Consider the following 25905-nt stretch of genomic DNA (forward strand, 5'->3'; position numbering starts at 1 on the left):
TTCACAGCTGGGCACTAATCACCTCGTCCCCTCAAATACTCACCCCATCCACCAAAATAATAATTGATCACTAATCTAATTGGGATTTGTGGCTGCCTGTGTGCTATAGGCCACCATACAGACTCACAGAGGGGGGCTACCCTTACTGCACTGCAGATCCGCTCTTACTTTCCCTTGGGTCTGTCTGGAAATTCATCAGAATGATCTACCGGGCTCCAAGATCTAGGCAGGATATGAGGAGATAATGGAGCTGCCCCCTGAGGCCCACATGACGTTCAGAGGATATCAGGAGCTGCCTCATGTCCGTCCCACACATGCTTATGTGTCTCCTTTTACTATATTTGCTTTGCGCTTCTATATGATTGTATTATTACATAAGCATTGATTTTCAGGAATGTGAATTTAATTCACTTACAGCTATTAATATATGCGGGAAGTGGAGCGCTCATTGTTTCTGGGATGATAAAACATGGTGGGATTGACTACAGTAAGGCAGGAACCCAGTGACCATTGCAACAAGAGACCAGTAGGGTTCCACACCCAGAACCCGGCTGATCAGCTGTGTGAAGGAGCCGCAGTACATGCCAATGGATTCGTAGCGGCTGTGTAGTGTCTGAGGCCTTGTTCTATTGAAGTGAATGGGACAAGGCTGTAATCTCATCGCATGACCGCTAGAAGAGGTCACAGGGCTCGCACAAACACCTTGACCCCTTCACACAGCCTGGGTGTCTTACTCCACCTACTGATAAGTTATTGATGACCTATCCTGAAGATAGGTCTACCTGGATACCTGGGGTCAGTACAAACATTTTGCAAAGAAATGGCTCACCACAAAGATGTTTCATGGGATTGAGATGAGACCAGTGAAGTTCCTCCAGTAAAACACTCTGTTGTGGATCTCACTTTGTGCACAGAACTTTCTAGATATGGCCGCCACAGTGTTGCAAATTCACTGTACTTGTCTAGTTATGGATCAGCCCAGCTATAACCATGCTCAAATTGCCTTGGGTGATGATTCCTATATGATATAACATTACTGTTGCCACTGCATGCCCTAAAGCAGTGATGGCGAACCTTTTAGAAACCGGGTGCCCAAAATGCAACCCAAAACTCACTAAATTATTGCAACGTGCCAACACGTTAATATAACCTTAATACTGTGCGGATCCACAAGTGCGGACAGTTACAGACCCGCAAAATACAGTCGTGTGAATGGGGCTTTACAGAGCTTTAAGTATAGAAACAATTATGTACCGCATTTGGTATAATTTTGAACAATTAATGTTCACTATTTACATCGCACAGATCTGTTTTATAGTGACCGTGCAATGTTATTATGACCTATAATAATATCACATGTCAGGTATAAAACCAGTACTGTCTGATGTAAATAGCGAAGGGCCTCCACACAGTCCAATCTGCTCCACAGTGGCCCCCACACAGTATATTTTTCTCCACAGTGGCCCCCATACAGTATGATCTGTGCCACAAATGGTTGCCCACAGAGAGGGCTCTGAGAGCCACCTCTGGCATCCGTGCCATAGGTTCGCCATCGCTGCCCTAAAGGAGGGGTTCTTCTGGCATCTGCCAAATGCAGGTTTATCTTTTAGATTTGGGTGTTGATATTTTCTTTTTTTTTTTTTGTCTGTTTTTATGGGGGGGGGGTTGCTTAGAGCAGATTTTGAGGTGAACCCAGCCTGCCCCCCACTATTTTCAATGAGAAGCGCATATATATATATATATATATATATATACATATATATATATATATATATATATATATATATATATATATATATAAAATTTCTATTTGGATACTTCCTGTTCTGTCCACTTTTCAGCAGTCGTCACAGACAGGATTACTATGATTTGATAGCGCTTCTACCCTGTTTCCCCGAAAATAAATCATTCCCTGAAAGTAAGACATAGCAGAGGTTTTGTTGAATTGCCTAATATAAGGCACCCCCAAAAGTAAGACATCCCCCCCCCCCCCCAATGATAATAATCTTTCTGTGTAAAGATTGTATGAAGAAAAACATTGCAGCCGGTTGAGCACTGTGCACGATGTTCCATGTGTACAGGTATGCCGGCTGCTGACACCGCTGCGATACATATATGAGCTGGGAGATGCCTGCTGTGCATACACTAAGCATCGTATGCGGCGGGGGGTCCACTCTCCCAGCTCATCCCACAGCAGCCGGAACAATGGATACAACATACGGTATCGCAGCAGTCTGATTTCCTGTGCACATGTAGCACCGCACACAGCGTTGAGCCGGCTGCAATGTTTTTCTTCATACAGTCTTTGCGCAGCAGCACATCTCAGCGTAGGTCTAAACAATTCTCCCATGGACGTCAGAGAGTCGTCTCCACACTACTGCATCTCTGGTCCATGTGGCTGCTGTAAAGCATATCCCTAAATGCTGCAAAAAGCAGCTCAAGCAAGATGGCCAATCCACACAACTATGTACAGAAAGTAGAATTAAAATTAATAAATGAAATTTAAAAAATCAGAAACTAAAAAAAAACCCTTGTGTAAATTAATACCAAATCTGTAATTCTCGTAAATGAATATGAAAACCAGTCTTGTGGGTTTCAGCAATAAATGGTGAGGGCAGATTCATGTGAAACCACAAATTGCTGTAATATCTGTGATGGTTAAGAGTTGTATCCTCTTATATGTATGATGTAGCGGTACTATTTACTTTCACATGTGATGTTTAGGTGTAAAAAAAAAAAAAAAAAAAAAAAAGGCTCCGTTCACATGAAGCATGCCGTTTACCTAAAGAAAATGTGTCTTGAAAGAGAGTCTACAAACAGCCCTTAAATTTTGTTGTAGGGGTGGTTAGTTAATAGGAATGAGCAAACCGATTTGTTTGCAATGGATTTAATCAAATATTTCCATTAGTTTCGGGTTTGCCCATAGACAAAACTTTTGGGTTTCGTTACTCACTAAAAACTATTTTAGTCTAGGCTCTCCTCAGACCCCAGTGTGATGAGTGTAGTTGGAGGGGAGGGATAATAGATAATAACAACAAACTGTTATACCCCACTTGCCTCCCCTCTCCCAAGTGCGTGGCTGTTCTTTGGCATCCCCTTCAGGCCCAAACACAACTCAAGTGGGGCACATACTTATCTCTCGATCCTCGCAGCTTGTAGGGCTAATATGTCCTGCAGCCTCCAATTCAAAAAGTGGTAGAGCAGGAAGCCTATAGCTTCCAGCTCTACCATCTACAGAAGCAGATTGGAGCTCCTCTTCTCCCTGGTTCTGTGATCTGGTTGTAATTTTAACAACCAGATTGGCAGAACTGGGAAGATTTGGCTGCACCCCACTTCTACCGATTTAGGTGGTGTCACATTGTGGCCAGGAGTGTCTCCTGCCTCACAGCAATTTGCCGAGTGTGCATCTATTTTGCAGTGGAAAGAGGGAAATCAGGGGACACTTGAATGACTCCCATCAGACTGAAACAGGAAGGCGTATTCTAAGAAATATATGGTACTAGCTTCTGCCCGCTACTTCATCTGCGGATTGTTGGCGTTGATGATCCGCCTATATTCATGGTTTGCCTGCTCCGGCATTTTGGAACCTTGCAAGCTGTCTTGCTGTTGACCTTGTTCCTCACCCCGTGCCTGTAATTGTTCCGGCATCTCAGCAGCTCGATGTGACGCCATATAATGAGCGTATTGTTGGTGTTGATGATCTGCATGCTCCGGCGTTTTGGCAGCTCTCAAGCTGGCCTGCCGCTGAACTTGTTTCTTGCACTGTGCCTGTGATTGTTCTGGCATCTCAGCACCTCGCTGGAACGTCATATAATGAGCGGGTTGTTGGTGTTGATGATCCACCTGCTGCGACGTTTCGGCAGCTGTCAAGCTGGCCTGCCACTGAACTCTTTTCTTGAGCTGTGCCTGTAATTGTTCCGGTATCTCAGCAGCTCGCTGGGACATCATATAATGAGTGTGTTGCGGGTGTCGATTATCATCCTCAGCTCTGCTTGAGTAGAACTCTGACTTCTGGCTCCTTCATAGCTCTTGTTGTTTACGACAAATTAGATTTTCGTTTTCCAGGCATGTTGAAAATTGGCAAACTTCCAATTTGGATTAAAGGTGTTTGCCCTTGTCAGTTTGTCAGAAGTGCCTGAAGCAGATCAGATAATATGCAAATGCATGAACACTCACCACTGAGGGTTAGCGTGTGTTTACACAGAGAGATAACAGCCCTGGCTTTCTCGGAAGCTGAGATAAGAGCAGTGCAATATAGTATGTGAACATAAATTCATAACAGTCATGAAGCCATGTTATTTACCGGGATAAAAAGTAGCCTATGTTTTAATCGAAGTTACAATCGATCTATGTGCCAAATTTCATTTAAATCCGTTCAGCCGTTTTTGTGTGATTGAGGAACAAATATCCAATAATAGTAGGAGTAGGATGTAAGTACGATGTGCCTTAAATACGGTATATTACTTTTTCTGGAATCAGACATGGCGAGTACTGGGGAGTAACACTCTGACTGAAACGAAAAAAAAAACTGGCACAGATTTAGTTTAACGAAGTAGTGTTCCCTGTAAAATTCTGAGTAAAATTTTTACAGCATTTTTTTATATGAACCACTTTATTTTTGCTTTAAGAAGAAATTTTCTTTGAAATACAGAAATAACAAAAACAGCATAAAAACAGCCTGGGATACAATAAGTCACATCCTTGTTTTTGAGGCTTTTTTTATTTTTTTATTTTGAAACCTCTATCATCCATCATGCCTGTTTTGTTGAGGCCACACCCATCCCTAAACGTTCACATTCATTCTGAGGTCAGAAGATGTCTGTCCCAAATAAAATGTTCTATTTGGAGCCATGTGTGAAAAAAGAATTTCCTGTGCATATCAAGCTTCTCATCGGGAGCTACAATTATGGCCGCATCTCTGATAGGATAAGTGGCTTTGGGCAGAAGTTTAGACGCTGTCGCTTACGAAAATATATAGCACAAGATCTCAGAACTTGGCTTTGTTCTTAAGTTTTTTTTGTATTAGATTATTTTTTTTACTTAAAAAAACAAAACAAAAAAACACCCTTTGTGAACAAGGCCTACATGAGGACCTGTCATCAAGTACTGAATACTAAACTGCTTACCTCATTTGATTGCTAATGCACCTCTGAACCCCTGATCAATTTAAATTTTATTTTTTATTTTTTTGTTTCTTGGAAAAAAAATTTTTTTTTTCTTTTTTTAATAAGTGGAACAGTGGCAATTAAGTGAAGTAAGTAATTTAGCTTTGGTGACATGTCCTCTTTCAGGTCTGGTTCACATGGGGCAGATTTTTATTTTATTTTTAAGTCAAAATACTAAAATTCTCTTGAAATGAACCGCTAGGAAAAATAACACATGCGCTGTGATGAGCAGGCGCACTGTTTGAACAGCGCAGGAGCTAACAATTAGCATAACCCACGCCTGCCAATGACTTATAATACTCTGCCTTCCGCCGGGCTAGAAAGCTAACAGCCCAACGGTTAAAGAATTGTTTCACCTGATGAAGGGCGAAGTGTTATGCCCAAAACGCGTTGTGCTGGAAATAATTGAATAAAACCGTTTATTTTAACTTATTTGGTGAGCGTGGTTCCTTCCCAACCAATTGTGGTACGATCAATCTGTGTTGTTGGTCCTTCTGATGCATTCTGTACACGCCCGTGAGGCGCCAGGAACCTTGCAGCTACACCAGAATTAAAGGGAACTCCCGTCAATCATTGTCACTGCTATCTCATAGATGTTTATTCACAACCCCATAAGGTGAGCCTTAATTCCACTCTCCTACCTGTTATACAACAGTGCTACACTACGGGCCGATCGGTGTCTCCTTTTTGTTTTTGAGCTACGAAAAATAAAGGTCTGCTTATTTTCCGGAAACAGCACCAGTCTTCTCCATTGACTGCGTCTGGTATTGCAGCTTAGGCTCGGTTCACATCTGTGTTGTAGTCTTCGCAGATTCCTTCCAAAATCAGCGGAGGGAAGACTTTGCCTCCTTTGGTTTCAGAATAAAATAGTCTATGGTGTACGCGGGTAACCACATTTGTAGCGGACGGCCTCTCCGTTTTTCACCGACCTGAATGACAGAGAGCTGAAAGTTAGTGTGAGCCTAGAGTTAGCAGTATACACATAAATGGTCATGGACGAGAGTCACCGTTTCTCATCTTAGGCCACCACTTTCCCTATGTCTTATTAGGGCACGTGGATATCCTAGAAGGAAGTCCTGTACCTAGGCAGAATAGAGAACTGCTATTAAAGTGAGGCTCTTGTTTACATTTCAGTGGCCGACATGTTTTACTACATTGTGTACGTTGTTGTGTGGTCTGCCTTTTTTATTTGCGTAATGCTGGCTATAAACTTGTATCTCCATCTTCGAGAATTCCCAGTTGACTTTGATTATCTCTGGTGCTCCCATACAGAATGAATAGAGTGTCGGGCGCATGCGCAGCCTGTTGTTCCATCAGAATGGGAAGACAGGAGCCCTATGCTCACGGCATCATAAAATTATCCCTTAACCAAATGGTAACAGGGATAACTTCATAAAGTCATACAATCCTTTTAAGTAAAGGACACCCCACCAACACTCACACACACTGTGCCGGATTTATGAAGAGTGGCATTTTTGTACGCTGGTCTTATTCTGTGGTCCACTGGAATCCGATGTGCCAGATTTATTAAAAGGCGCCTTTCTAGCTGTCCCTGTGCCATAACTGAAATCTACACTGGCTAGGGGTATATTATTTACGCCTGTAAATGCCTGGCCACCTAGTCTTTGATTTTTGGGGCTTTTTGACATCAGAAAACTCCGTATGAGGTTCATCAATGTGCCACACTGCTCATGTGCCCCAGTTTCCAGAGTTCCTATATTGATGGTCTGCAAACAGAAGATTTTATAACATAAGGGGTTCTCATACATGGTACGGCATGGTCACATTTAGTTTAGCATTTATCGCTGACTTGCACCTATATTTGCCGTTAAAAAGAATGCCCCGTTGTGTGGCCCAGCTAGTTCACATTGTGTAGGGCACCAAAATATTCCTTACAAGTTCTCTTGGTGGTTCCAAGTGGTTCACACCTTACTTGATGACACCGTCTGGTTGAAGCCGTATTTAGAGCCAATGCATGCTGATTATTTTTCATTATGAAAATACAGTGATAAATTATTTACAGTCTGTTCTTTAAGACGTCTTAGTCCCGTAAAGTAGTCCAAGTCAAACACAGGGGAGCACTTACCCGCCAGAAGGAGAGGACTCGTCTAATTAAAAAGCGGTCAAAGTTGGCTCGGTACATATTTGCTAGAAAAATTACTTGTAAATGGTCGTACACCTACTTTATTTTTGTACTGGATGCGACGTTGGCTGAAAACTTCACAAAAACACTCAACACGATTTACCCTAGAACAGGCGTCGTCAACCTTTGGCACTCTAGAAACGACAACTCTCAACGTGCCCGCATGCTCTTCTGTTCTTGGAACTCCCATGGAGTGAGTGGAACATGCTGGGAATTTTAGTGTCTTAGGAGTGGCAAAGATTGTTGACTCCTGTCCTAAAATACAAGATAATTGGAATGGCTTTTTCTAGTCTTAAAAAAGAATTCAAAAAGTCTCCTAAACCCCTCCTTACCCATGCTACCCACCCACGTCCTGTACTAACAGAGGTGACAGTGTGGTTTGCAATGTTGCCTTGTGGTGTTAGGCTCTTGGAATCAAATCTAAAGGAAAGTTGTAATTTCCTAGTATTTTCGTGAGTCTGGCTCTGGGTAAACCGCGTGATACAATGGAGGGAATTTATCAAGGCTTGCATTCTCAACACCTTAAGTCTTAATTCCTCGGCTTAAAGAGTTTTTCCTATGAACATAACCATAGTTAAAATTGTAGACAACTTAAAAGTTAAACAATTCTGCAGATAAAAATTTTTTTAAAGATTTTCTCTAACCATCTTGGTGGTGACATCTTTAGTCTTGATTGGATACACCTAATAATACAGGCCATGATTATCTTCTCATACATGTAGAGTCCTTGCCTGATAACCTATCCACAATAAGGACATCATGGCTGGGTTTCTGACAAGTCCCAGACCATAGAAGGTTCCTGCATTCATGGTCATGTCCATTGGCAATCGATCAAGACGAGAGATGTCACCACTAAGATGGTACGAGAAAATCTTTCAAACAATGCAAAATTTAAAAAAATGATATGCAAAAAAACTTTTAGTTGTGTCTACAAATTTAAATATGGATACATTTATTGGAAAACCTTTTTAGGCTAAGGCCCCCAATTGTGGAAACGCAGCTTATTTTGTTACGGTTTTCTGATCCAAAGCCAAGAATGGCTACATAAGGAATGGGATATATAGGAAGCTCTCATATTTCTCCCTCCTGATCAATCCACTTCTGGCTTTGGCTCAAAAAACTGCAGCAAAATCTGCAACAAAAAAAAGCTGCGTTTCCGCAGTGTGGGGCCTTAAGGCTCTGGCCTCCTAATAATTCAGGTGCAGGCCACTGACCTCTTCGCCAATGAGGACCTGCCGTAGCTTTAAGACACAGCTCACACCAGCTTGAGTTAAACTACGCATGACGTAGACTAAATTTGACCCTGGCTTGGTCTCTGCCTAGTTTTGTGGGGCAAAGAATGACCAATATGGCACAACTTTGGTGCAAGAAAAGGCCGCAGGCCACTGTTTTCTCCAATATACCAGTGGGTTAATCGGCTTCCTATGTACGTTGCTGTAGTGTGTATGTGTGTACTTGAAAGAAGATGGTGAGGGATGAAAATATTTGTATGCAAAAAAAAAATAAAAAATTGTATAACGTCTCCATCAATCTTATGCTCTGAAAGATTAGTAGTATTTGCAGTAGGTGGGTGCTTGTGGAATACGTTGCTGCATAGGAGGTGAGTGGGGGAGCAGTGGGCACATCTAGAGGATGACAGAAGCATTGCTCCTCCGATACAGGATGCGGGCAGGCAGGAAGCTATACTGCAGAGCACACAGGCTGCATGTGGTTATGTTGCAGCTGAGCATCCTGTCCCACTGCCTGGTTTTGGTCTCTGGGAACTAGATCAGCTGCGGGGAAAGATGAGTTAATGTCATATACTGTACCTACAAGAAAGTAGAACCCGTATGTGTTTGAAGACTCTCCGTGTCAGTAACTTCTGCATCCTTCTCACGCACCCTGAGACGGTATTTTGCAATACATGCTGATGGATCAAGCTTCTGTAGCGGGGTCTCGTGGGACTTCTGGCCATAGCTGTAGGAAGTGTAAGGATTGTAGATACTTCTCCCCTCCATAGTACCATTAGCTGAGACTGTGACCTGGATATATGACCTTGATATTGTTCTCATTCTGGGTAGGAAACCCTCTTTGGGTTTTTTTTGTTTTTTGTTTTTTTTTAAAAAAATCTTGTAAGAATTTTAAGCATAACCTAAGCAACCAAAGAAGGCCATAACAGAAGTAAGATCCAGACATGAAACCTGGGGCCAAGACCCTTAAAGGGATTCTACCATTAAAATCAAATTTTTTGTTATTGACCCGTAGGAATAGCCTTAAAGGGGTATTCCCATGATCATAATCATATCTTTCTAGATTATTAAGAGTTAAACATTTTTTGCAAATCTAAGTAGTTAAAAATTCTGCAGAGTTTTAAAGATTTTCTCTAACGATTTTAGTCTCTTGTCTTGATCGGTTGCCAATGGATACGACCAAAAATACAGAAACTTTCTATGGTGTGGGACTTGATTTTGTCATTGTAGCTCATTGTAGCTGGGTTATCGGGTAGCGATACTACAAATCTGGGAAGATATCCCGGCCACAATGAGGAAATCCTAGCTGACGGGACGGGCCCCAGTGCTCAAACAGCACAGGCCACAAGAAAATGGCCGCTTACTGTGTAAGCAGCCATTTTTCTTGTGGCCGCGGGCTTGCGCAGTCCGCTCTGCCCGAGGTCTAGAAGTTTGACCCCCAGCACCAGAAAGAAGATGGAGGCTTTGCTGGAGAGTTCTCTCGCAGCATTAGGGATGCCCCCAGTGCTGTTTGAGCGCTGGGGCCCGCCCCCCTGTGATGCAAGAGAACTCATTTGCATACTGACGAAAACCGTGATTTCTACCAAATAATGGCGCAGAGAAGATATCTAAAGGTAGGAGAAGAATAGCCTTTCTTAAGGCTAATCCTACGTGTCAACGACAAAAAAATAGATTTTAATGGTAGAATCCCTTTAATACAATAGAAGAACGTCCTCCTAGGAGATATCATATGATGTAGCTGGCCCTTCGAGGTGAAACCATCCCCGATTGAAAGCTTTAAACTATCCTGTTTCTATATGTTCTCAGACAGTCAGACCGGTGTAGGATACATACACGCGGAAATTGACTCTGATGTTTTCCATGGGAGAATTTTTTTTTTTTAAAGGTGGTTAATAATAATGAAACGAATGACCAGAAAATCCCTTCTCTCTGATCACCCATCGTTCCAGTTCAGCCGCTAAGTTGACTCTGGTCTTTGCTTCCTGATGTTTTGACCCACAGTAGAAAACCCACACAAGTCACTTCATACACGTTCATCCAGATATCAGATGGCCTTGGCTAGAACATGTATGATGAACCTTCCTGTGAACCACCTTGTTGGTATAAAGGGGAGACGTAGGGTGCATCTTATGTCATTTAGATTTCATGATACTATCCAGACGCTACTTTTACTTACTTACCATGGAAGAGTCTCCTTGGTCATGTCTACTGCATCAAAAGTCATCAGTCCCGGCTCATAAGTAACCCTTTACCAAGACATTCATGCACTTTAACATGTCAAAATTGTAGTTGTCTTAATGAATCCATTAACATTTACAAATTATACCAAGACTGTGGAGTTGGTAGGCCATAGGTCCGACTACCACTCTTCTATTTTTCTACAGCCTGACTGTGACTGCTCCAGCTCCAATAGCTGATGGCCATAGTCAAACAGTAAAGATCCTCTAATAAGTCACACAAAAAAAAGCTAGCTTACAAGCCAGTTTATCCATCAATAATGTAAATGTATCGGCATAAGTTACTGGGCAAATGTGGTTTCTTGTCTCATGTACGTGTACAGAGTATGAGCACCACGATCTTGCGTCATGACATTCTCAACCACTAAGTCATTTTCAGCCTAAATTCAAAAATTTCCAAAATTAGAATTAGAAACTGAAGTTTTTATCTGTAAATCTGATGTTCCCTGTAGATGTATCTCTGACTGTAGAATGAAGCAATGCATATCAGTATCTTATACCATCTATATGGTTAGATAAGACCATGGGGTGGAGTGTATATGTATCTGTGTAAGGTTGGGTTAAGTTCACTTCTTTACAGTACGGTTCATTTAAAAAATATGTCCTAGGAAAGGCGTCTGTAGACTTCAGGGATTGAAATAAAATTTTCCGTGCGTGCTACTTTTCTATATTGCAAAAAAACAGACAGACCTTTGTTATGAGGTAGGTAGGTAGATAGATAGATAGATAGATAGATAGATAGATAGATAGATAGATAGGGATGGATATATAGATGTATAGATAGAATTTTATTATAATATACGGTATACCGTATATATTTATTTAATTTATATATATTTATTTATTTTTAAATATCATCGCCATCCTACGTAAAACGGATTCTCAGATTGCTCCTGCCAGACACATGGGCCATACAGCAGTATATAGGGATACCACTTTGTATACCTCTTGCATCTCAGTTGCCCCAAAGAGCTCCTTTTGACTCCTTTTGATATGGATACGCTCTCTGGCAGTGTATGGGGCACATATTGCTGGCATTGTAATACACACCTAAGCTGTTACAGGCCTCGCGTTTTAAGAACGAGTCGCTCCGCTTACTTAACCAGTGATGGATCTGAAGCCAGCGCCTGCTCTCTTAGATGCAGTCCTGCTGACGTATGTACTACAGGGATTATGTTCTGTCTGCTGTAATTTATTGAGATTATTAGATGTCCAGATCAGAAAGCTATGCCCTGTGAATAAGCGCTCTGTCTGCAGCCTTTTCATTTATATGGTCATGGAAATTCTTGGCGCCTTCTTATATTCTTGCAGTCGAGATTGCATTATCTCCTATATAATGTTACAAGGAGAGTTGAAGGAAGAGACTGTTGAGATGATTGTGGTGCGTAGAATAAAGGTAATTTAATTAGGATGATATTCTTGGTTTACGGTAATTCCTGATGGTATAGCGGTAAATAGTGTGAATGTAGTGTGGTAGGGGTAAATGTGCCATTTCAAAGGCTCCTGTTAGACCCCGCTTTTTTTATCCGCTTTTTGTTTTTTCTTTTCTAAAATCAGTGCTACTTTTGTGAGCGTTACTGGGGTATCTTTGGGGGAACTTTAGGTTCTGTTCACATGACTGTATACCGCAACCACCCAACTGTTTGCAGAAGAATACTATTGAGGCTACTAACATGATTTTGTTTTTATTTTTTTTGTTTCTTACAAACTGTATGAATGGACCATTAAAAAAAAAAAATTATAATTAGGACAGGACCCATTTATGGTCATGCGTGATCCGTAAAAAAATTGGTCCCATCACAGATGAAAAAGAGCTGTTTTGTCCATTTTACAGAGCTGTTTTTAGCAACTGTGGTGTGACTATAGCCTAAAAGACCATCCTACAATAGCACAATTGACAGCTAAAGTTTACTGTGTATTTCCATTTAGAACAGCAAGGCGTTTTCCGGTAGAAACAAATTATGGAAATTTTTTAAAAAAATTTTTTTTAAAATAATAATGTAAAAAAAGCTTTATTCATCTTACCATTACCCCATTGCTGGGTGTCCACTCTGGTCTTTACTTCCTGGTCCCATCTCAATGCGCAGGAAATCCTTGCCCAACGAATTACTCTTTGAGCTGGGGTCACGCCTGCAAACGATGATCGGTCATTTTTGGAAACTTTTTAATGTCGAGATGGGACAAGGAAGTAAAGCGGGTCCCTAGTGATTGGTAGAGGATGGTGTAGAGATTATATCTAAAAAAAAAAATTTTTTAAACCAATCTAAGTATTTTTCCATCATTTTATCCCATTCTTTTCCTCCATTTCCTTGCTCACCGAATCCCAGAATGAACAGACACCAGAGTTGGGATTTGCTATAGCTATCAACATTCACCCATAATACTATTTGATGAATATTACTTGACCTCTACTCCTCTTCCATGTTGTCCTGGATCAATACACTTAAATAAAGCATTGAGATGTGTCTTTCGGACCAGTGAGACTTGTCTAATCTTCAGGACTAAGATGGAAAAACCTTTATGGCTAGTGCGGAGAATGTGGATCATGAACTCTTTACAACTATTTATTAGATAAAAGCATGCATTGCTGGTGGGGTTGGGGAGTAACCTGTTCAGATGAGAAAGTGATGGCTCATCCATATATTATACCATCTCTCTCCTCAGTGGACATCAGGGAGATAAAGGAAATTCGACTTGGGAAGAATTCTCGAGATTTTGATCGCTACCAAGAAGATGCTACGGTACGCCTGGAACCGGATCACTGCTTCGTCATCCTCTATGGGATGGAATTTAGACTTAAGACCTTGAGCCTGCAGGGTAAGTGACCTCCATATGATACCTCTTAGTGCTACCTTAATAACCCTCTCTGTCTTATAACATTAGTACTAACCACCAAATGTCCTGCCGGCACCAAACGCGTCTTCATTAATATTGATCCCATTGAATAAACCATTTCCTGGAAATATGTACATGGCTGACTTTGGGATAATTTTGTAACTCTAGTGATCTATTAAACCTTCTGCTTTCTAAATGTATTTTTGTCCTGCAGCAACATCAGAGGAAGAAGTGAATATGTGGATAAAGGGACTGAACTGGTTGCTCCAAGATACTCTTCAGGCCACTACACCACTTCAGATAGAGAGGTAATAAACAAGGGTTCCCTTATAGTCAAGGCTCCAGTGACAATCCAAAGGGGGGGCCATACACGCCAGATTTATGTCCATCACACCCGGCACTGGCCGACCATTGGATAAACAGGAACTCCAGACTCCCCAACCAGTCTTGTCAGAAGAAGCAAGGATCAATGTGTTGTGTTTCAGCTCCTGATCCTTTCTTGATGATAAGCTGTCACCAGATGGTATATTCACACCTTTACACCTCTGCATTGAAAACGTATTGCACTTAGCCTTGCATTTTCTAACTTCTATCACCAAATTACATGTATGTCCACCATCTAAGTTTACACACGCTTTGAAGTCCTGTATTGTATACCGCGCCTACAACTTTGCACTAGGAACAAAGGAATACGTTAGTTTTACAGCAATATTTATGGGAATTTCACATATGAGACATCTATAGAGTGTCTCCAGCACTTTAAGGAGCAGATGAATTAGACACAAGACCGTCTATACATACAGCTTTCTCCATTTAATAGTTTATGGGAGTTGCAAAGCCTTTCCATGTTCTCCTGATAGTTGAGAGTTCCAAAAATGAAAACCCCATATGGTAGACTGTTGTAGATTGTGGTCCTTGGCAACAATGCAGCGTGGCCTTCGGACCATAACATTTGATGGGCACCTGATGTAAAGCGGTATACAGTTGTCCATTACTTACTGCATGAGTGGTTGTATTTGTTGGTCTGGACAGGTATCCAACAAGATTAGGGTGAGTTGGTCTAAAAGTAACTAAAAATCCATCTTGACAATATCTTTACACAAAAAGTATGATAAATACCTGATCACTGGGGTATGATTGCTGGGACCCCCCACCTATACCAAGAACGAAGGGTCCTATTCCCCCAACGGCGCACTCAGCCTGAAGGGAGCCGGGATGAATCTAGACTTAGCTGGTGATGGACCTCAATGGGAGATTTGTCCACCACTGGTCTTGCCCACATTCAGCCTGAGAGTGTTCCAGCAGAACGTGCAGTATAGGATAGCCCTTTTAAGAAGTTTGGAACATGGCAAGGCCCCTTAGAGAAGAAGCTACGGGCATGCTCCTTTTTTAGCACATAAAACCTTATTTTGGCATATAATGCAGTTCACAATTAATTGCCTTCGTCAGCGCAAGACCTTCTAGCTCCTTGACCAGATTGGGTTGGAGGTGTACATGAAAGTTACTGCTTTTTTCTATTTCATCACGAGATTTGTGATTTTGTTCAAATAGTGTTTTTTTGCTTCTTTCATAGATGGCTACGGAAACAGTTCTACTCTCTGGATAGAAACCGCGAGGACAAGTAAGTTTCTGACACATCTGGAAAAACGGCCAAGTATTAGAGAGTCAATGGTATTGTTACAAACCTACCGTATATACTCGAGTATAAGCCGAATTTTTCAGCACAGTTTTTGTGCTGAAAAAGCCCTCCTCGGCTTATACTCGAGTCAGCAAAAAAATATTTTATTTTTTTTTGAGGGGGGGTGTCTATGACCAGCTGCAATATCAATGTATAGAAACTCCCATAAAATAGTGGGGAAAAAAGAAGCTTTAAAAAAATAAAAATTCTAAATCCCTCCTTTCCCTAGAATACATATAGAAGTTGAAAATTACTATGAAACACATTATACACATTAGGTATCCCTGTGTCTGACAGTGCCCGGTCTGCTGAATATAGGGGATCTGCAGTGCTCCTGTTCCGTCGGGAAGGGGTTAATAGGAGCACTGCAGATACCCTATATTCAGCCAGACTGAATTCCAAGTGGGGGGAAAAACCCCAGTCCTCAAGCTCAGGGAAGGGGCAGACAGACAACCAAAACACCCCCTCCCCTTCCCCAGCAACTACTGCACCCAAAAACTCCGACCATTTTAATTTTTGAAGTTTTCCAGTAGTTGCTGCATTTCCCCCCCCCCCTCCCCCGGCTTATACTCGAGTCAATAAGTTTTCCCAGTTTTTTGTGGTAAAATTAGGGGCCACGGCCTATATTCAGGTCGGCTTATATTCGAGTATATACGGTACTTTAAGAGGATTTAAAATGCCCAAATATTAGAGTATTAGATATTTCCAAATTATATTTGTTACAGAATATTTTTTTCTGGTTTACTAAATTTATTAAAGGGATTCTATCATTAGAAAACCCTTTTTAAACTAAATACACATAGGAATAGCCTTAAGAAAGGCGATTCTTCTCTTACCTTTATTATTCTGATCCGCGCCATCGTTCCTGACAAATATCTTCCTTATGTAAATGAGTTTTCTGGGGGCGTCTTCAGTGCTGCTTGAAAACTCTCCAGCAACGGCCTCTGTCGTCTTCTCTGCACTCCTTCTCTTCGTCCAAAAGCGGGAGATTGTGTTTCAACAGCTTCTGAATAGGCCTATGTATCTCCATGGTAACTGACTACAAACAAACTCTCGTAGTCGGACTCCTCAGTTATACTCGCGCTCATCTGTCCTCTACTTCTTAATACCGTATATACTCGAGTATAAGCCGACCTGAATATAAGCCGAGGCCCCTAATTTTGCCACAAACAACTGGGAAAACTTACTGACTCGAGTATAAGCCTAGGGGGGAAAATGCAGCAGCTACTGGAAAATTTCAAAAATTAAAATGGTCGGAGTTTTTGGGTGCAGTAGATGCTGGGGAAGGGGAGGGGGTGTTTTGGTTGTCTGTCTGCCCCTTCCCTGAGCTTGAGGACTGTTTTTTTTCCCCCACTTGGAATTTAGCCTGGCTGAATATAGGGGATCTGCAGTGCTAATATTAACCCCTTCCCGACAGAACAGGAGCACTGCAGATCCCCTATATTCAGTAGACCGGGCACTGTCAGACACAGGGATACCTAATGTGTATGTGTGTCACAGTAATTTTCTACTTTTGTATGTATTCTAGGGAGAGGAGTGATTAAGAACTTTTATTTATTTGTTTTTTTAATTTTTATTTTTATTTTTTGCACTATTTTATGTGAGATTCTATACATTGATATTGTGGTTGGTCATAGACCCCCCCCCCCCTCTAAAAAAAAAAAAAAAATTTTTTTTTTTTTTACTAACTCGAGTATAAGCCAAGGGAGGCTTTTTCAGCTCAAAAACTGGGCTGAAAAATTCGGCTTATACTCGAGTATATACAGTATATTGAATGTATGTTAGCAATAAATAAGAAAAACAAATGCAAGGGAGTAACACATAACTATACAGACTAGCAGGGTTTGTTTGTAGTCTGTTACAATGGAAACGTACAGATCTGTAAAGGAGATGCCAATACAAAATAGGTTGCTCGCTACAAGGATGGAGATCAGTGTTCATCCCTTCTAATGTGTTTTCCACGGCATGTCCAGTTATTTTAAAATCAGATTCCCCTACAATCTGGTGGCTCCATTGTCATACGCTCTATTTCCGTACTATGTATATGTTGTCTCTGCCGTAAACTCCTGTTTATATTTGCCCGTTTACTTGTATACTGTCTCTAAAGTTAATAGTCTTCTTGTTGATGTCCCTTTGTTCTGTGGCCTATTGTCTCCATTTCCTTACATTAACTTACAAAGATATCAGGACTTAGGCCTTACAATGACTGACCCACATGACCGCTCTGAAATGTATACAATCAACCATTTGCATTCTTTCTTTAGGATCTCTGTGAAAGATTTGAAGAGTATGTTATCTCAAGTCAACTACAGAGTTCCTAACATGAAGTTTTTACGTGATCGACTCCAGGTGAGAGACTTTGTCGGGATTCCTTTAAGTACATACGCACTTGTGTCTAAAACGGGGTTGTCTCATTATAGACTTTGGTTCCATATGCGAGCCAGTCAGTGTCTCCTTCACCAAAGTTAAGAAGGTGCCACTTTGTTTCCTAGTGCATCCATTTAGATTTTCCCTGGTTGCACGGGAAGTTAGTAAGGTAGATTCATTATTCCTTGTATAGTAGTTTTCTGCCGTGCAAGGTTTGGAAACTTTTTGCATAAATAAAGTATTTGTTTCCAGATTTCTGGTCAGTGGCCCCATTTCCTTGTAGTCTACACAAGGAGTACGGCTCAGATAAGGGTGTCTTAATTTATGAGCGGGTGTGTATTTATCCGTAAATAAGGTCCACCCTCCACCGATGCTGGGGATAGATGAGGACTAGTAATTCATAACACCAATATTACATATTGAGTCTAATGGCCACCTGGTTGGAACCAACAAGAGGTAAGTGGCATTGGGCTTTCCATGCACTGTCTTCAACAGAAGTCGGGGCCCTCAAACCTCCACTGTCACTGGTGACCTATTATAGTGAAGGGTTAACCAGTTTTATAATAAGACAGCCCTGAGTTACATCACACTTAATATATACCAGTCTTATATACCACAAATGGCAGTGGTCTACCACAAAGTCCTCATTTTAATCCTTTTAGTACTGACCTTGTTGGTGGAACTGAAATGTAAATGTCAACTTGTGCTGGGGACTAGTAATACAGAACGGGGCTTTCCAAATAAATACAGCACAACACACAATTCTAAGGTTTTCCGATGTATACTGTTTTGTGCCATTTGGTGACATCCTGTAGGGTTTCTTTTCCCCACAATTGACACACTTACCTGTCTATAGAATAGCTGATAGATGTCTGATCACTGCTGAGACCCCCACCCATCCCTGGTATGATGGCCCAGAGACTCATCTTCTGCAGCAAGAAAGAGTTTGAATAGCGTGGTGGTCAAGTACTTGCCCTGATGCGTCATACGCGCTTCATGCTGTCTACCTCTGTCCCATACACCTTGTCCAGGGAGTCTTGTTTTACTTGATGCTGATCCTGGAGGGTTCTTGGCAGGTTCCAACCCCTCATGTAATAGGAAAGCAATACCTGGCCCCCAGGTCACTCTGCTTCATCCCTTTTCTCAAGTAGTTACTTGTGCTATGGGGGATGGTTTTTCTATAGTCTGTCAGGTAATTAGTGGTGAAGACGGAATAGTAGGGACTAGGAAGCGAGACCCTGGGACTGGTTCTGATTTATGTGACCCAGAGTCAGAACCTGACCCGAACCCCCAGGTCCAGCATCAAAGAAATAAGAGGAAGTAAGTAAAATTAGACTCCCTGGACAAACCTTTTAAATGGAGCGCCAGGACGGAATACCTGTAGTAGTCACTGTCATCGTAGTAGTAGCCTTCTTAGTAGTCGTAGTTCTCTTCCCTGGATGACACATCACGGTACTTATGACTAGTCCATCCTTTAAATCTCCTGGAAAGAACAAATAGTCCTGGCGGCGTACGTTTAGTGCCTGGAACGCATTGTACTGATCCTCGTAATAGTGTGAAGATTTGCAGCAAATGAGTCCTTAGAGCAGGATTGCGGCCAGGCCAACAAATTTGGAAAGCTCCAATTATTGATGGAAGCTAGAAGCAAACACTATAGCAAGAGTCTGTTCACATAATAACATTCTCGGCCATGAAAAATACAACCTGCTTTACTTTTTCGTGGTCCAGTCTCTTAGATCCATTTTTTCAGGCCCTCTTCACCCATTGAGGTGAATGGCTCCACGAAAATAATGGATTCATGAAACCCACAGCCAAGATTTGGGGTATTGTGCAGATGCTGACCATGCCTCCATACTGTGCCTTATCTCGCTTATCTCTCCCCTCGTTTCCATTACAGGAAGTGGAACAGAGGAACCATGAAATTAACTATGCCCAGTTTGCCCAGCTGTACCGCTCCCTCATGTACAATGCACAGAAGACGGTATGTTCTTTCTTTCTGATCTGTAAACCATTAAAGGGATTTTCTCGCATACTGAGCCAGCCTGTCTCCAGTCAGTCATTTGTAGTAAATTGTATGTGTTATTACCCGGGCGCAGCCATAGATTGTGGTGGAGACGTCTTTCTGTGACTGTTTGGATGAGTTTTACTTGCTCGTAGGTAATTTTACAATAAAAGGCAACCAAAGAACCAATTTGCAAAGCTTACAAAACACAAATAACAACATAAACTACAGGCAGGGTTGACCCAAATAGAGGACATTGTGGTTTATAGGGTGCCGGATGTCATTGTAGTCATCTCATGTAGCTTTTCTCTAGACTGGTACTGCAACCACGCTATGTTATCTGTAGAAATGTGTCTGATACTCACCATCACCTCTATGGTCTTTTTCTTTTAGATGCCGCTTCCTTTCTTGGAAAGGTGAGTGTAACCGATTGAGTAACTTTATTTATCCATAAACCAAAATACATAACTTGTCTGCAATTTTATTTTATATTACCAATTCTATGTGACATATGATTTACAACCAATTTACAATGTCGTTTTAAAGAGAACCTTTAATGCCTTCTGCGTTTCGGCACCAATATCACTCCACTGTCAGAAGGGCTCGCCTTGCAACCTACAATCATCACTGCGCGGTGAGGAACACCCCACTGATGGCACACGGCTATAGAAGATTACTGTCAGGGGGTGACCCTCACAGCCCAGCGATGACACCGAGCAGTAAGGCCCGCCTTTCTGACAGTGGAGGGATATCTGTGCTCAAACTAATGACACCGATATCTCTGGCACCAGGGCTCGTACCGGCAAAGCTGACCATGCACTGAAATCAGCGCACTGTCAGCTTTCTGGTGCTATATTATACCACTGATGTCAGAGGACATGAAAGGTCCTCTTTAAATATACATGGAGCAGTAAGTGCATATCTTTTTGGGTTTCCACAACTTGCATGCACCTTGGGGTCGCACAACCAGTGCAAAATGTCAGGGGAAAGAGCAGCCTCACATAAAACCTTATTTTATAATATTTTATGTTTTCGCACATTTCCTTACATCTCAGCAATTCCCCCTTTGGGATGTAGCATCGTCCATCCAGACCTCCCAGTTCATACATAGAATATAAAACCTGGAAGAATTGCCAGACAGGGGAATGGGACCTTAGAGATGACAACTGATTTAGGTCCTGGCACCCGTTGGTGGTTGTCACCCTTGAATGTGAACCTCTGTATACATGTAACTGTGTGTGTATTTAATGTTCTCTACTTTCTTGTAGAAACAGCGCCACACTTATCCATGGGTTGTGTCTGGTATTACAGGTCCATTCTAATAAGGTGAATGGGGCTGAGCTGCGGTATTGCTCACAACCTGTGGACAAATGTGGCAATGTTTTTGGATAAAGTAACGCTGTACATTCTATTTCTATTGGCTTTTTTTAACATAATATTTTTTCGATTCCTTCCACATAGAGGTGGAGAGCGCCCCGAACTGTACCGAGTATCATTGCTGGATTTCCAGGGCTTTCTATTGGACTATCAGAAGGTAAGTAACCTTAGCATGTGTGTGGGAGTCCAGAATACGGAAAAAAATCCCACCTTAAATATTGCTGGAGTCCTATATAAGGGTAAACGTAGCCTCTCCGCTGCCTGAGGCGAACTACAGAAAGATGCTCTCCCACCCTAAAAAAAAAAAAAAAAAAAAAAGCTACCCAACCCATTTATCATCTGGTTGCATGTTGGGACCCCCTAATTAAAATTGTAGTACATGGCCATCTTTCATGACCACCATTTTTTTTTCCTTTGAGGGGGAGGGGCACATCTTTCTGTGGTTCACCTCAGACAGCAGAAAGGCTACGTTCGCCCTTAGATAGGACTCAGTAGAAGACCCCCCCCTTTTTTGACCCACACAGTGATATGTTAGTGGAATAAAAGTGAGTGGGGCGACTTTTGTTTTATATTTGTTTTTATTCGGCCGCTACTTATTGTATTATTGCAATAGGTAGCAGCCAATAATTTTTACTCTCTCCCCATCTATACTACTGTCCAGGCCACCTCTGCTCCCAGGACTCTCTTCAGTTTTGTTACTCAAGTCATGCACCAGCGGAAGTTGGGCTGGTCAGAAACATAGATGGGGGAAGTAAAAATTATCGGCTGATACCTATTGGAATAATACAATAAGTAGTGGCCAATTAAAAATCTAAAAAAAATCCCTGCCCCCCAGTTTATTCCACGAGGTGCCGCCTGGGGCAATCGCCTCATGGTCCTTTCACAAGAATGAGTGGCGTGTGTGTATTTTCTCTGATCAATGGGATTGTGTTGCAGTAGCAGATACAAGGATAAGGAAGTGTTTCTGCTAAAAAAAAATACTTAATTCTAGACCATGGGAGGTCCCAGCAGTCAGAATGTTGGGGGACCCTTCAGCAAATTTAGTAGATATGGGTTAACATTGGTAGACAATCTAGCTCCCCCTAGTGGTTGTCTGTGGTAAACATTGAAGATTCATGTAAAGTTGTTATATAGTTTACAGATCACAAGGGTTAATCTGAGAAGGGCCGATGATATGTAATTGCATTATGTAATACATGCTGTATAGTGCTTTACATTCGTCTATAATTGCATGTGATTCTGAGGCATGATGGAGAAAGCTAAACCTAATAGTCCTGTAACCCTGACTATTCTTACAAGGTACATATAAGGGGTTCCCCATGTTCTCCCTGAAATCAGTAAATCCCTTTGCCTGTCCCAGGACCATGGAGATGGAGTCGGGGCCAGTTTGGGGTGAAGATAGAGTTGGGGAAGAAGTTGCCAACTCCGGCTTCAAAATCAAATCGTTACCTTTAATGATATTATATAATAATAATAATCATATAATTAATTAGATACGTAGTTTGTTACATATCCACTTCCATAGGAATTCAATCTGTAGCTTTTTCATGAATTAGACGAGCTTTCCTTCTTCTGTTTGATCATAACTGGCAGCCATTTACGAAGGAGTTGTAGTCATAGTCAGGCTGCTGAGAAATAGAGGAGTCTGTGCTTTGGCCTATTGACTCCACCATCCTGGATGGACCATGTGTGTATACACTCTTTACATAGAACTCGAACTTTGTGCATTGATTTGCACCAGCTTTCCGCTATTAAGTTGGAATTTTTTATTTTTTTTTAATGTAGATTGTCAGCCCCATATAGGACTCACAATGTAGATTTTTCCTATCAGTATGTCTTTATAGAATGGGAGCAAATCCACGCAAACACAGGGAGAACATACAAACTCCTTGCAGATGTTGTTCCTGTCGGGATTCAAACCCAGGACGCTGCAAGGCTGCAGTGCTAACCACTGAGCTACTGTGTTACCCCAAGTTGGAAATTTTTTGTGGAACCCATGGTCACACTTTGTCGTATGTATTACAGGAAATGTGGGCAACTGACCTTCTCCAGGTCCGAGACTTCATGTTCCAATTCCTGCGTGACCCCCTGCGGGAGGTAGAGGACCCTTATTTCACCTTAGAGGAGGTAAGATCCATATACCCTGTGCTTGTCGCCCTTTGTCCTGTTACATCTCTAAGCTTTTTCTCTTGTCTTGTCTCCGCAGTTTGTTTCATTCCTGTTCTCCAAAGAGAACACTGTGTGGGATTCAGCGCTGGACACTGTGTGTCCCCAAAATATGGACAACCCTCTGTCCCATTACTGGATCTCCTCTTCCCACAACACGTAAGAAATCCTCAGGGTTATTTCCTTCTTGCCTTCATCACTTCTTTATTACTATTGCGTTAGTTTTTCCATGTCTGAACTTTTTCTCTGGGACTTGTTAATTGAATCCCCCGCTGTGTTGTTCATGGGGCCAGGAACATAAACTTTCCTCTCTACCCAATCCTCTGCTTCTAGTAATGGAAGGTGCGCTTTTCAGTTTACAGGCCCCAGGCTGACTTTGCTAGGTGCCCACTGCAGCCAATCACAGGCCTCAGCCGTGACCTCTTCACACATGACATATGACGTGTGTTGTGATATGCCGTAAGTGAAGTGGTCACCACTAAGGCCTGTGATTGGCTGCAATGGTCACCTGGCACAAACGACGGAGGACCAGGGAGAGGTGAGTAATGAAATGTATGTTATTGGCCCCATCAGCAGCATTGTCAATTCTTAAAGCAATAGGTCAGACAACCCCTTTAAAGCTATTGAATGCTTCTGCTCCACCTGCTCACTCAGTATTTCTGTTCTCAGGTACCTAACAGGGGATCAGTTCTCCAGTGAGTCCTCTCTTGAAGCTTATGCCCGCTGTTTGCGAATGGGCTGTCGCTGTATAGAATGTAAGTTTTAAAATGATAGCGCCACCTTGTGGATATTCTGTTACTTTTTTCCCCTCTCTATTTTCTCTTCTAACCTGTATGAATGTGCAAGTGGGTACCTTGTAGTTGTCACTACTATGTGGATTGTGTGGCCGGGTCTATTATGGGGGATTGTGTGACCGGGTTCACTATGGGTATTCTGTGACTGGGTCTACTATGGGGATTGTGTGACTGTGTCTACTATGGGGATTGTTTGGCTGTGTCTACTGTGCGGATGCCTTGACTGGTTGTATTGTGGGGATTCTGTGGCTGGCACTATTATGGGTACACTGTGGATCTTCTCAGTGATAAATGGACCAGCAGCGTGTACATTGGTGCTCTATGATTGTCACATCTATGAGGACATAGTGTATGGTAGTTTAGTGTGATACTACACTAAATGTGTTTCCTAGAAACGCAAATCAAATATATATAAAAAAAAAAAATGCCATAAATGCTTTGGAATCCTGAGCCTGGAGATCACGTGGTCGCCATCTTGCTTAGCAGCTGTTTCTGGGCGGCCAACCAAATAATCTGCGGAAATGGTTCCTTGGTGTGTCTGGAGGACTCCCTGATGTACGGGGAGAATGTCATGTTATTGTTTTAGGATTTAACCAGTTTATAAATAAGTTTAGGATCTTGTGTAGAGAGAACCTTATTCTTTACCATGTAATATCTGTGTCCTCTTATCTAGTGGACTGCTGGGATGGACCAGATGGGATGCCAGTAATTTACCATGGACATACACTGACCACCAAGATAAAGTTTTCCGAGGTCCTCTTGACCATCAAGGAACATGCCTTCATAACGTCAGAGTAAGTATTGGGTTTCTTGGAGAGATACAAATCTCCAAGTCCCCTGCATAGACCTAGAGTAACATGATGACATTCAAAGTTATACAATATATAGTATGTGAGCACATACATGCATGCACACGTATAATAAAACCGTATACTGTATGCTTCTAGCACCACCTAGTGGCAGCCGCAGGCAGGAAGAATTTTATCTTTGAATTCTGCATTAATCTGTAATCCTGGGGCTTTGGAATTCTTGTCTACATTTTATATTAATATTTTCTAATTATATTATCTTTTATTTAGTTACCCAGTTATCCTGTCCATTGAGGACCACTGTAGCATAGCCCAGCAGAGGAATATGGCGCAGTACTTTAAGAAAGTCTTTGGGGACATGCTCCTGACTAAACCGGTGGATGTCAGCGCTGATGGACTCCCATCCCCAAACCAGCTTAAGAGGAAAATCCTCATCAAGGTTAGCTTGCTGCATGAACAGATCGGAAAGAACAATCTATTCCAGCAGCCATTGTTTCAGCCATGATGTATGGCTAATATTAGTGCTGTATGGATTGTTACCTACATATGTTATAGATGTATACAGGAAATAAAGTTCTACATCTCTTCAATCAGCATCTTGTAGACTCTGTGCAACGCTTAGCCTGGTCGTGCATATTAGGTTTGTGTTGGCTACATGAACCATCTCTTCTGCGTCTCCCATTATTTATACCTGCTGTTTTCTGCATCTTTCCAGCACAAGAAGCTTGCAGAGGGCAGCACCTATGAGGAGATCCCGACCTCTACTGTGTATTCCGAGAACGATATCAGCAATTCAATCAAGAATGGAATCTTGTACCTACAGGATCCCATAAATCATGTAAGTTCACGAATGGGGACAGTATTAATTGAAACCCTGTGGTCGCGCCTTCTCTTTCCCATGTTAAGAAAATGTTAGAGAAGTCCATGCAATCCGTTAAAGAGAGAGGCCACCAAACCTCCTCAAGCTAAAGGGCCCCAAGAGGGTCGAGGACTATAGTCCCATCATGTTGAAGCCAACGGGTGGCCAACTTGCTGCTGGTTTCCACCTGGGGCCTCCCTCTATTTACATTGGTGTTGTAGGGAAGGTGGGAACTCCCTATCTG

The 25905-nt window shown here is 42.0% G+C and overlaps 1 protein-coding gene across 2 annotated transcripts in view; it reads left to right on the top strand.

The window, feature by feature from the left end:
* PLCG1 (phospholipase C gamma 1) overlaps positions 1-25905 on the top strand; it is a 51971-nt gene that overhangs the window by 12967 nt on the left and 13099 nt on the right. For both annotated transcript variants that reach the window (XM_075277492.1, XM_075277494.1), the window contains exons 2-14: positions 13439-13591; positions 13824-13917; positions 15183-15230; positions 17552-17636; positions 19552-19635; positions 20050-20072; positions 21118-21190; positions 23059-23160; positions 23240-23358; positions 23869-23954; positions 24667-24787; positions 25073-25241; positions 25518-25640. In XM_075277492.1, coding sequence (XP_075133593.1) covers positions 13439-13591; positions 13824-13917; positions 15183-15230; positions 17552-17636; positions 19552-19635; positions 20050-20072; positions 21118-21190; positions 23059-23160; positions 23240-23358; positions 23869-23954; positions 24667-24787; positions 25073-25241; positions 25518-25640 — 1280 coding nt within the window. The remainder of the gene's footprint in view (positions 1-13438; positions 13592-13823; positions 13918-15182; positions 15231-17551; positions 17637-19551; positions 19636-20049; positions 20073-21117; positions 21191-23058; positions 23161-23239; positions 23359-23868; positions 23955-24666; positions 24788-25072; positions 25242-25517; positions 25641-25905) is intronic.

Source organism: Leptodactylus fuscus, chromosome 6, assembly GCF_031893055.1.
Source record: "Leptodactylus fuscus isolate aLepFus1 chromosome 6, aLepFus1.hap2, whole genome shotgun sequence".
Lineage (NCBI taxonomy): Eukaryota > Metazoa > Chordata > Amphibia > Anura > Leptodactylidae > Leptodactylus > Leptodactylus fuscus.